At 39.0% G+C, this 11,754-nt stretch overlaps 2 protein-coding genes across 3 annotated transcripts; one reads left to right on the forward strand and one right to left on the reverse strand.

The window, feature by feature from the left end:
* The first annotated feature begins 4,851 nt into the window (after positions 1-4,851).
* Positions 4,852-6,390, forward strand: LOC129426666 (uncharacterized). 2 transcript variants are annotated; one of them, XM_055183125.2, is made up of 3 exons: positions 4,852-5,033; positions 5,127-5,286; positions 5,656-6,389. In XM_055183125.2, exons 1-3 carry the CDS (start codon positions 4,888-4,890, stop codon positions 6,163-6,165), a joined length of 816 nt encoding a protein of 271 aa, XP_055039100.1. In that variant the 5' UTR covers positions 4,852-4,887; the 3' UTR covers positions 6,166-6,389. The 2 variants fall into 2 exon arrangements, with proteins under 2 accessions (XP_055039100.1, XP_055039093.1); XM_055183118.2 differs by having other exon boundaries at positions 4,852-5,286; positions 5,656-6,390.
* Positions 6,391-6,434: 44 nt separating this feature from the next.
* LOC129455161 (uncharacterized) lies at positions 6,435-11,310 on the reverse strand. The gene is made up of 13 exons (XM_055219839.2): positions 10,891-11,310; positions 10,684-10,785; positions 10,500-10,574; positions 9,856-10,125; positions 9,249-9,585; positions 8,890-9,175; positions 8,488-8,721; positions 7,869-7,960; positions 7,688-7,792; positions 7,409-7,602; positions 7,153-7,317; positions 6,656-6,900; positions 6,435-6,554 (listed from the first exon to the last, which is right to left on the reverse strand). Exons 1-9 carry the CDS (start codon positions 11,061-11,063, stop codon positions 7,727-7,729), a joined length of 1,635 nt encoding a protein of 544 aa, XP_055075814.2. The 5' UTR covers positions 11,064-11,310; the 3' UTR covers positions 6,435-6,554; positions 6,656-6,900; positions 7,153-7,317; positions 7,409-7,602; positions 7,688-7,726.
* Between the last annotated feature and the right edge of the window lie 444 nt (positions 11,311-11,754).

Here is an 11,754-nt window from a genome sequence, read left to right on the forward strand (position 1 = left end):
TGTCAAATACTGTGTTGATATGATTATTCCATCTAAAAAAGTGGTCATTTATCCTAACAATAAGCCTTGAGTAACGAAAGAATTGAAAAGTGTTATCAACAGGAAAAAAAAGACATTTTACTCAGGAGACTTGGCAGAGAAAAAAGCTGTTTCAAGAGAAGTCAAAAACGAAATAAAGAAAGCAAAACGTCAGTATAAGAATAAAATTGAAAATAAATATAACAGTGGGGATTTAAAGGCAGCCTGGCAAGGCATTAAAACGATGGCATCTATTAATCAGCCGGTATGTAGAACTAGGCAACTGATCAAATTTAATGATACAGACGATGGCGAGTTGCCAGATATTTTTAATACTTTTTTTGTAGGTTTGAGAGACCCTTCTCAGATAGTCTAGTCACACTAAGAAAAAAGCTAAAACCTCATAGAGGAATAAAAATACAACAGGAAGAAGTTAAAAAATTATTTAAAAGTACACAAATAGGTAAGGCTGCTGGACCTGATGCTATCTGTGGGCGTACACTTTACTACTGTGCTGAGCAGCTTAGTGAGGCTTATACAGCTATTTTCCAAAAATGTGCTGATAGTGGGGATATACCTAACTTATGGAAAACATCAACAATAATACCTATCCCCAAAACAAAATCCCCTAAAGAACTCAATGAATTTAGACCAATTGCACTAACTTCCCTGGTCATGAAATGTTTTGAAAAGATTCTGAAAGACAAAATCATCCCCCTAACTGTAGATAAATTAGAACCACTACAGTTCGCATATCAGATGGGTAAGGGTGTTGATGACGCAAAGCTTTTCATCCTTGACCAGGTGTATAAACATCTTGAGAAACCTGCCTCAAATGTGAGAATTTTATTTGCTGATTTCAGTTCAGATTTTAATAAAATGCAGCCACACATTCTCATTGAAAGATTAATCTCATATTTTAATTTACCTGAACAGATTCTATTGCTCATTTTAAACTTTCTAACAAATAGATAGCAGCAGGTGTATGTAAATGGAAATATGTCATCAGTTATTGTATCAAACACAGGCTCTCCTCAGGGCTGTGTGCTCTCTCCCCTGCTTTTTATACTATATACTAATAACTGCAGGTCATCCTGGGAGAACTGCCACTTAGTAAAGTTTTCAGATGATACGGCACTCTTGTCCCTTTTACAGGGCAATCAATGTAATCAAAGTAGTGCCCTTGAAGAGTTTGTTAGATGGTGTGATGACAGCTTCCTTGATTTAAATGTGTCAAAGACTAAAGAACTGATTATAGATTTTAGGAAGTCCAGTGATAAACCAACACAGAGTATAATACACAATGAAGGTGTTCAAGTCGTACAAACATACAAGTATTTGGGCACAGTGTTCGACTCAGATCTGAAATTCAAAGAGAACACGGACAGTATTATTAAGCGAGCAAACCAAAGAATATACCTACTGAGGCAGTTGAATTCTTTTGGAGTATGTAAAGGAATTCTATGCACATTCTATCAGGTATTTATTGAGAGTTTATTACCTTTTTCTTTTGTTTGTTGGTTTAATGGTCTGGGTGTGAAGGAAAAAAAGAGTCTGAATGACATTGTTAAAGTATGTTCAAACATTACTGGTACTCAATTATATGATCTCGGTTCTATATGGGCGAAGAGAGTGGTCCATAAAGCAGATAATATACTGTGTCAACCAGCTCATGTACTCAGGAATGGATTTGTTATTATGCAGTCCGGCAGGAGGTATCATGTGCCAATACGAAAAACGAACCGCTACGCAAACTCATTCATTCCCTCAGCTATAAGACTGTTAAATGAGAAACAATTATTACCATTCGATGGTGTATCACACTGCTCTGTTCTGTCACCGGCATGTGAATGTGTGTTGTGTTGTATGTGTGTATGATTGTTTTTAACTTACATATTTTTATATTTATTGTGTGCTAATTGACCTATTGGATGGGTTGGCTGTAAAACTGAATTGCCCCTCGGGGACTAATAAAGATATTTGAATCTTGAATCTTGAATCTTGAATCTGTTGTGCTTCTCATCCATTGTGCAAGAGAGAAAAGCAGAATTGACACATTTTATGAGTTCATCTGACAGAATAAAACAGTTCATACGAAAAAACTGATGACAATTAATGCCAGTGAGCATCCAGAGAGACAAGAAAAGGATATGGGCCCGGTTCCCCGATAACGTTCACTCTTAGCGCGCTAAGACGACTCAAAAAGAAATCATCTGCCCTTCGAAGCCAAGAGGTGGTGTATCTTTCCCCATATATTCACTGAAGCAAGTAAATCTGTGAAGGAATTCTGTGTGTCTGTCTGCTACCAGTCCTGCAGGTCCTCTGCGTCGTCGTGGGAGTGTTTCCTATGGTTGGAAGTGACCGTGTTGAGTGTCTTGTCGGAGAAGTCTGTCCCGGTGAGGAAGGCTACAAGTGTCGTGGCAAATACATCCTCTCCAGTCCCCCAAGCTTCAAAGGGCTAAAGCCTGTCGTCCACCTCTTCTACGGTCTGTGAGTTGTCCCATTCTCAGCCATACGTTTGTATACTCACCTGTAAGCCCAAAGCTAAGAGCCAGCGTATTGCCCTTGTATATTCACCTGTATGCCCAAAATAAAGATCCAGTGTGCCCTTCTGTATACTCACCTGTACGCCCAAAGCTAAGAGCCAGCGTATTACTCCTGTATACTCACCTGTATGCCCAAAGTAAAGATCCAGTGTGCCCTTCTGTATACTCACCTGTACCCCAAGACCCAAGAGCCAGTGTATCACCCCTGTATACTCGCCTGAACAATCCAAGTCAAGATCCCGTGCATTCATTGTATACTTACCTACACAACGAAGGCCAAGAATCCAGTACGCCTGTCTCATCATACTAGGCCCAGTTGCCCTTCAAACACTTCCCTGTGTACCTTCTAGTACTCACTTCATCTATTTTGTCAGCATCACTCACAATCCTCATTTATTCACGTCCAGGAAGAAGGGAAGGCTCCACCGGAAATTCTCCTGCAACACATAACAAAGATAAGCTGTGAATAATCTGGTTGAGGTCATGTGAGGGAAATCACGAAGAGTTCAGAAGACCTACCTGTGAGCCCCCGTGACGGAGTCAAAAGCGACTCAGGACTAACACTCTCTGGCCTCGAGAGCTTGATTTAAATCCCCTTTCCCCTTCTCCTACTTACCTTTTAATATATTTAAATAAAGCTTGTTTTAAATTACTAACGCTCCTTGTGTGTCTGGTCATTGGGGTGTTCTTGGGACCTCCTCGAGGTGGAAACTAGGGAGGGGAGAGACTCACGACATCTGTGGTCCGCTCCGACCTGTGACACATGTTTATAATGCAGTAACAACACCTTCTGAATGGCTTAATAAACATACTAGATTGTACTTTTTCATAAATTAAAGACTACTAACATGTTTTTCTGATGATTAGGGTTAGGGGCTGGGGCAGGGTATAGGGGAATAGAATATACAGTTTAAACAGTACACTGTAAAAAAAATTCTTTGCTGCCTTAAATTTTTTTGTTAAATCAACTCGGATTTACAAGTCACTTCAACTTACTATTATTTATCTTGACTAGAGACGAGTTGTTATAACTACAGGTGAGTTGTTATAACTTGTAAAATTGAGTTGACTTTTCTCAACTGTATTTTGTAAGTTGTGACAACTCATCTCTGTTGACATGGCTTGTGGATCTGAGTTGATTGAAAAAATTTTTTAAGGCAGCAAAGTATTTTTTACAAACCATTGAGTCTATGAAATTATCCCATAAACGACACATACCTGACTGTGTATGTGTCCATGTGTGTGTGGGGGGGTACGTGTGCATGTGTTCAAGCGTGCCTGTATTATCTGATAATTATTTTCCATTCTACATTAATTTTATAACTGTGTCGCAAATTGTCTTGTGGTCTCTATCTCAATGTTTGTAATAATGTCATGGGACAATGTTGTGGAGCAGCAAATGTCCACTACACTTGTTTTGAATAATAACACCTGTTAAATCGGATTTTGAATGAAGTCAGACTTAACTCTATTCATTTTAGTTTATCATTCTTCCTTTATCTGTGTAGGCTGTGAATAAGATAAATATTTGTATGTGTGTCCTAAGGGTCCTAAATCTGCCCTCCATGCATTATCTTTATTGGGATTTTACTGCTGCAGACAGGTTTTCCAGGTCTGCGATAAAAACTCTGCTTTGAATTATAAAGATTCTGCTGGTTGTATGAATAGTTCAACTATTAATGTTTTGTTTACTTTAAGCTTTGCTAGTGAAGTAGTTGTTATGATAAGCAGGGTTGTACGCACTGAGAACAGTGATTTATGTCTGTTCAATGAAGCCAAGACCATTTTTTTTTAGTTTTGTGCATGATTAAGAGGGTGTTAGTGTCCTTATATTTGTATAGCAGAGGCCTCTAATTAGCCTTTCGCCGAGCCCCGCCCCCCTTAGTTACTGTTGCTACTTCCGACAAACAAATGACCAGCGTGACAGATTGCCATGACGGAAAGCGATATACCCGTGCGTGTCAGTGACATTTTTTGGAGCAATACCGCCGCGATTTCCTCCAGATCGAGGCAAAAGGGGTTACAGTATGCAGTGGAGGGATATATTCAAAATATAAAAATATGCAATGAAGAAGACACGACTACTATCGAGGCTTATGCTTACCGGTCTCACGCAAGAAATGAGAAATAACTCAAATGCAACCAGCACAGCCTTGTGGACCAGTCATGCTCTTGCACTGCCGAGTAAGTTATCTTTCATATGGTATAGTCTATTATTGTCTATTAATAGCTATTTTGTTAAAATACAAGGGTATGTTGGCTAGCTAAACCTACGTGTGTTTCAAAGCCATTTAAAGGCGGAGTCCATGATGTTTGAAAGCCGATGTTGACATTTGAAATCACCAAAACAAACACGCCCCTAACAGAAATTGGTCCTACCTCTGGTTTGATAGCGCCGCCCTACACATACGCTACATACGCAGTCCATGCTACGATAATGGCGGAACATGCTGAGGCAGCTGGCCGAGGGTATATGTTGAATTCAATCATGAGTAATACTATGGAAATACGGGTCAAATGTCGTTTTGTAGTACTGTGTGAGTGTGTGTTGTACCGTGAAAGGTTTAGCTTGGTTTCACGCGGAAGACGACGTTCGACACCAAGAACCAGAGGCAGAGGGAGAGGTCGAGGCAGAGGTCGTAACGCTGCGGATAAACACCTGAGAACGGATGACTTGGAGCGTGTGCACTTGTTGCAGGCTCAAAGACTTACAATAACGCAAGTAAGTGTAATTGATAGATTAATATTATGAACGGTAATTGATAGAAAGCTATATTCTGTTAGTACTGTTAGCTACTGTAATGTAAAGAAAGCAGTATTATCTCTGTATGTACACTGGTGCTACATAATGTGAGCACAGTAACATTTCAAGCACCATTATGTATATACACCAATGATTTTTGATATTTTCCAAAAAGGTGTAATATCAGTAATGTTACATTACTCAGTTATACCGTTGTGCCCCAGCAAATTTCTAAGAAAGAGTTTTGCTTTATAATAATATAATGAATTTAATTTTTTACCTAAACTTTACACAGAAATAAAATGTGAAATATTGCAATTTTCTAAAATATATGTTTTTTCTAATCAGGAAAAAATTAATGGTTTGGACCTTGAGCAAAGTCGGCAGCTTCTGCAGCGTTGCGTGACAAGAGACCCAAGCATGATTTTTGACATTCTGTGGTCATCAGCCGAAGACCCTGCTGCTGCACCCCACCCTACTCTAGGCCAACCATCCTGGTGTGTATGCCAGAGATGCAGGGAGATGGCAAATGATATTGAGAGGAAGTGCTGTGGCCAACTACCCGAGTTCTGCATTTCAATGTTGCCACACATGGAACTCTACATTTTGGAAGAAGGTGTCCTTAGACTGGCTAGGAGGATCTGGAATGACATTAGGGCAGTGCAGGATCTTCCAGACCTTGGGGAAAACCACCGGCAGTTCCGCCATGCAGCCTACAGACAATTTGTCGTGTGGCAGTATGGTGCACTTGGACATGGAAACCGAGTTGTAATACCAAGCTGCTGTGTGTGGAAGATCCGTGACCGCTTCCCAGATCCTCAGGGACAATACACAGGCTATATTCCAACAAGGGTGTAGATAAACATTCTCATTTACATATCCCTTCAACATCACTGAACTTTTGCTAAAATTGTAAAAATGTTCATAGAGTTTTTATATTAGTAAAATTGTAAATGTTCTTAAGAATGTCTATAGCATAAAAATGGTTAAAATGTTCCTAGGACCATTTATAGAAGTAAAATGGTTAAAATGTTCCTAAGAGTATTTATAGAAGTAAAATATGTAAACATGGGCCTGTTTGTGTTATCTATTGACAAGTAAATATGTAAAATAAAACTTCATAAACATATTCTAAATTGCCTTTATTATTTACAAATGCACACACACTAAAAAAAGTTGTTGTAACATTGTGCCACTTCTGGAATTCCTGAACAAGGTTGTTCTTCAGTCCTGTTCCTCCAAGTGCCCTGTGCAGAATGCAAATACATTACTGATAGTGTTCTTCAGGGTTTTTAAATGGGTATGAAATACTTGTGTGCAAATAAAATATCAGATCAAAGTTACTAACCTATTCCCCTGCTGACTTGAGTCCTTAATAGCTCTTCTGTAGAGGGTGGAGGCACACCGGAAAGATGTCCTAGTAATCTTGGGTCTTGATGCCTTGGTTTTTTATGAAGTGGTATCCCAACATCACATGAGAGTCTTGACCGCAGAATAGATGCTTGTATGTCCCGAACATAACTGTAGTCCTTTGGCTGTTTTACAGTCTGCAAGCGCCATGTGCGTGACTTTTTGTTGTATAGTTTTTCGTACCTGTAATGCCACAAAGCACAAATTTAAAATTAGCATTTCTTGGCCACCATATAAATGCATATCCATATACACCTTTTGTTGCTGTAATTCACAGATTTAACCACACACAATCAATGATGCTAATAGTACGAATTAGATGTTTTTACATGCTACCAATAGAAATTGTATTACTGGAAAAAAATATAAAGAATATACACAGTATATTACACAGTAATGAAATTGCGGCACATAAAAGTACTTGGGTCATCTTACTGAATTTTGCCATCTGCGGTTTTTTTTGGGCATCTGTTGATGTGGTGGCAGTAGTCCAGCGCTGCAAGCAAGATGCGTGCATTGTACACAGGGGGCGTAAATGAGAAGCGTTTGCTGGCGTACATCAGTATGTGATTGTGGAATGACTCAAGTTCCGCAGTTGATCTGTAAAAAAAGTGTAAATATTTTAGTAAATAATAGTGTAACAGAATATAGTGTTGAGCAACATAGCTGGTAAAAGCATGTGATTACACACCTGAAATGCAGATACTTGGGTATGTACTTGAGCCATCGTGCATCCAGAACTAATTCTGTAAGCTTCTGATGCGCTACAGAGTTAGACTCAATCCAGTTCCTCTCTCTGGTCTCAGTAAGGGGACCATGATGGCAGCTACCAAGTGCCCATGAATGCTCACCAGTAACATGATGGAGGAGACCAATCCACATGTCCTACAAAGCAAAAAAGGGGGATTTAATAGATTGGATTTCCCTTACAAATGTCTCGGTATCATAATCTTTTTTGTTTTACACTTACAAAAAATGTATCATAGTTGTCTGCCATCTTACAGCAGTATCAGAAGTGATTGCAGATGTCTTTACTCCACAGCAATAGAATGGAGCACTGCTTCTGCTGACTTGCCTGAAAGTAAACAAACAATACTACAAACACAATGTAAAATCAAGAGTTATTTTTTTAAAATAGCCTCATTACTTACTGCGAGTATTCTTTTAGAGAGGTTTTTAGCACCATGCCACACATCGAGGGAATGATGTACTCCTGCATCTCTCAACTGTCCCTTTGCTGGATCTGAAATTAAAATAAATGCTTTGCATTTGAAAACAAGCATAATTGTAAATTGCTATCAAATTTTAATACACTGATATGTTTGTGTATATCAGTCATTGTTAGCTGTACAGTAAATATTAAAGCGTAACTAAACCCCTGGTCAGAGCCTGACTCCACCCACTGGCAATATTTGAAAAATGCAAGAAAAGTGGGCAGATCCCAACAGAGATAGAGGGGACGAACTAAGCTCGTAACAAGTGTGTGGTGAGATCGTAACAAGGGCGTGGTAAGCTTAAACCTGCTTACGTCACGAGTCATTTTTTGGACCCAACATCCAATAGGAAAATTCAACTGCAGTAGCCACCGTTCAACCTGAAGAGGGCAGCACTAAGACGTTTTTACACCATATATTGCAGTATTGAAACACTTTATATCCAAATGTCAAAAAACTTACTAAAATCAATGTACAGCACTAATAAACCATCATTCTTACAGATCAGTAACTAAAAAAAGTTGGATAAGGGTTTAGTTACTCTTTAAGGACTTACTGAAAAGTGCTGAAATCTGGGTATGTGCATCAGTGCACATTTCCGTCAGCTTGACCTCGCGTTGTAGGGTATGAAATGTTCTGAGAAAACCTTCCTTTTCCATGATAACCGAATTTCGTGCAGTCTCCCTCTTGTCAATGTTTGTTATGTAGATGATTTTCTTTGTGTCATTCTCCATGGCTGTATATGTGCAATATTGCGCACAAAATCCCGGACTGTCCATCCGACCATCACCTGTGGACAGATTTTTAAAATTCATATAATAAATGTTCTGTATATTGCTTGAGAGCAAACAGCCACCAATCCTCAGTGTCACACAACTCTTGAAATAAATTTACTGTAAAATCTTAAGGAAACTAAATGTAATAAATAAACATGTTGATGTTGAAAATGTAGGCTTACACAGAACAACAACACTGTCTTTAGACTGAAGCTGGTGAATGCTCTCTTCTCTCTTATTATCCCAGAACTTTTGAATGGAATCCACACAGAAGTGGTCCTGTATCCTGAAGAATAATGTCCTGCTGACCATTTTTATGTTCATGAATTTGAACAGCAGTGCGACTTTTGCAAAGTTGTTTCCTGATAAAAGGATATTTGAAGAGAGAATGAAGTCTCCTGCATTCATTCCAAACTTCAAGCAGGGTTGGGAAGTCCACTTCCACACACTGTGACCACGAGGACATGTCTACAATAGATTTGAACAGTTATTTTTTTTTAAGCAAGGTCTACCACACAATTACTTAAAAAGAGAATTTTACCCATTCAATGATTGCAGCAGTGCCCCTTGAACGTATTTCAATTCGAAATGGTTTTGATGCTCCGCAATACTGCCTGGTGCGTTGTTCTATTTTCTTACACGTGTCGACAGGTATTTGGAGATACTGTACAAGCTGATGCAAGCTGCTATGGTATGCAATTGATGCTGGAACACCGAGTATGTCATCCTCAGAAACAACTTTCGGTTGGTCAGGAAAAGGTGGCAAGTCTGCAACTGCATCATCGTCATCAAGATCTGCTATGTCATGAACTGTGTCATCTATGCTCCTCTCAGGAATATCATCAAGTGTGTTCTGTGTTGGCAAAGACCCACCAGCGCTGTTGACAGAAATAAGGTTTCAATTAAAAACACTGGATTTCATCACCTGGTGCCTGTACCATGAAAATGGTAAAACAAACTCAGGGTTACAGGATTAGTTTCAAGTTCACAAAACCAAGCCAATGTGATCAGGCCCTGTTGGTACAAGCTATTTTCATGGTTCCCAAAACCCATGATTTTCACAAAGTAATCCTAAACTTACCCGGCTAACCAACTAAACCGGCTTCATGGTAATGGCCCCAGACCAAATGCAAAAAACACAGACATACCGGACACAAATGTGTGGATTGTAATCTGGATCATCACTATCGGTGTCTCTACACAGTTCCTCAGTGACACCTTGATCATCTCCATCATCCGGATACCATGTTGGATCCTCCCAGTCAATGCTACAAAAAACAAACAAAAAAATATCAAAACTGTTACATAAACTATGCTTGGATGCATGACATAAAAACAAAGTAACTTGCGTGGCATTTTGGATGTCATTGAAGTCCTCCACACTGACTGTGTCCTCATTCAGATTTAGTGATGACATACTGAAAAAAAAGAGAAAAGTGGCTGTCAGCTTATATAAAATGATACAAATAAACAATTACTGTTAAAAAGATTTTAACAGCCATTTTCAAGACTAAAGTACAACGTTGTATTACAGAAAAGTAAATAAGTAAAGAAAGTGTTATCAAGTCACTCTCTATAGACCACTTCAAAATATGTAAACACATATTTGTTTAACTTTTTGATTCAGTTCTACATGTTCTGTTGGTTGTATTTTAGCCCAATGTTTATCTAGTGTTAAAAACTGAGACAGGAAGTGCTTCTGGACCAGTGCTGTTTACATTTTGTGAAATGGTCTATACTATGGTCTATACTGTTCATGCAACTGCTGTGATTTTTTTCTGTAGTAAAACACCTTGCTTCCATCACTTCTGAGGCAGAAAGGGTTGTATCATCAAGCTTCTCTACGCCTTCTATCAAACACACATCTCTTGCATCGGAAAAACACAAACACTTCCAGTAAGCAAACCGATTAATTAACGAACATGTTGAATGACAAAATGTTTATGTAAACAAAGTACATAAGCAAATGATCTTACTTGTCGGAAACACTTTGAGAGCTGACGCTTGAAACAGATAACGGAGGAGGTTTACACGCACCAGGCTTATAGGGTGTGGAAATAAACGTGACTTTATCATATCTAAAAGGTAAGAACAACACGATTGCAGATATACAAACAAGCATAATCATGCAGAAGACGGTATATATTGGTTCGATGAAACAATGCTAAACCAACGTTACTCACCTATCGAGAAGGAAAAAAGCAACCTCTGCGTCCGATCGCAGGCCTTCATGCTCCTTCAGATCTCTCCAACGCTGGAAAGCTGACCCAATGTTTACACGGGTCCTGCTTCTTGCTTTATCATAAGCTTTTTTTCGCTCAGGACACGGCTTACTCGTTTCTTTACTACTCGCCATATCGATCTTTCTTTCCCTCTGATGCTCTCGGCTAATGTCTTCTACTTCTTCTGAGGTTTTGTTGGCGGTCGGCAAACAACTTTCAGGTGCATTAACGCCATCCTGGGCTAATTTCGGACATGCGCACTAAACACTCTCTCCTCCGCACGAGAAGACACGCCCCTTACAGCTTATTGGCTACAAGTGTGTTTTGCTAGTCGGGCCGTCTCCGCTTTCCAAAGCATTTTTCAAACATCATGGACTCCGCCTTTAAAGCTAACTAACATTTCTCTGTCTGTTGTTTTGAGGATAGCCGTTTTGAGAATCATAATGTTTTATTTATGGTGATAGATTTCACAAATAGGAAATTGTTTTGTCTTTAAAGTTGCAGGACAGATAATATAATAAATAAAACGTATAATATAATAAAATTGCACAGCATTTACGGGATTGGGAAACTCAGGGGTAGGTTTTCCGTTCATAAAATGCTACATGAAAGATAAAAACAAATTTTTTTAAAGTTGATTGTTAAGGGCGATATGTTAGACTTTGTCGTAAACTGACGAAAAATAAAGTTGGGGAGCTGAAAGTCCCAACACAACAGCAGCTAATGTAGCTAGCGTTAGCTAACATGTTAACAAATGTTGGCAAAATAACTCATTAAATTTAGCATAGAGAGTAGGTTAACATTCTGGCAATTATATTCATGGAA

Source organism: Misgurnus anguillicaudatus, chromosome 19 (genome assembly GCF_027580225.2).
Source record: "Misgurnus anguillicaudatus chromosome 19, ASM2758022v2, whole genome shotgun sequence".
NCBI lineage: Eukaryota > Metazoa > Chordata > Actinopteri > Cypriniformes > Cobitidae > Misgurnus > Misgurnus anguillicaudatus.

What these genes read in the sequence shown, in the direction of transcription:
- LOC129426666 (XM_055183118.2), top strand. Translation starts at nt 4,888, where the DNA reads ATGTTGACATTTGAAATCACCAAAACAAACACGCCCCTAACAGAAATT. An exon ending in AAAGACTTACAATAACGCAA is followed by an intron (nt 5,287 to 5,655) that starts GTAAGTGTAATT and finishes TTTTCTAATCAG; the next exon opens with GAAAAAATTAATGGTTTGGA.
- LOC129455161 (XM_055219839.2), bottom strand. Translation starts at nt 11,063, where the DNA reads ATGGCGAGTAGTAAAGAAACGAGTAAGCCGTGTCCTGAGCGAAAAAAA. An exon ending in GCTTTTTTCCTTCTCGATAG is followed by an intron (nt 10,786 to 10,890) that starts GTGAGTAACGTT and finishes CTTACCTTTTAG; the next exon opens with ATATGATAAAGTCACGTTTA. An exon ending in AATCCACACATTTGTGTCCG is followed by an intron (nt 9,586 to 9,855) that starts GTATGTCTGTGT and finishes TTCTGTCAACAG; the next exon opens with CGCTGGTGGGTCTTTGCCAA.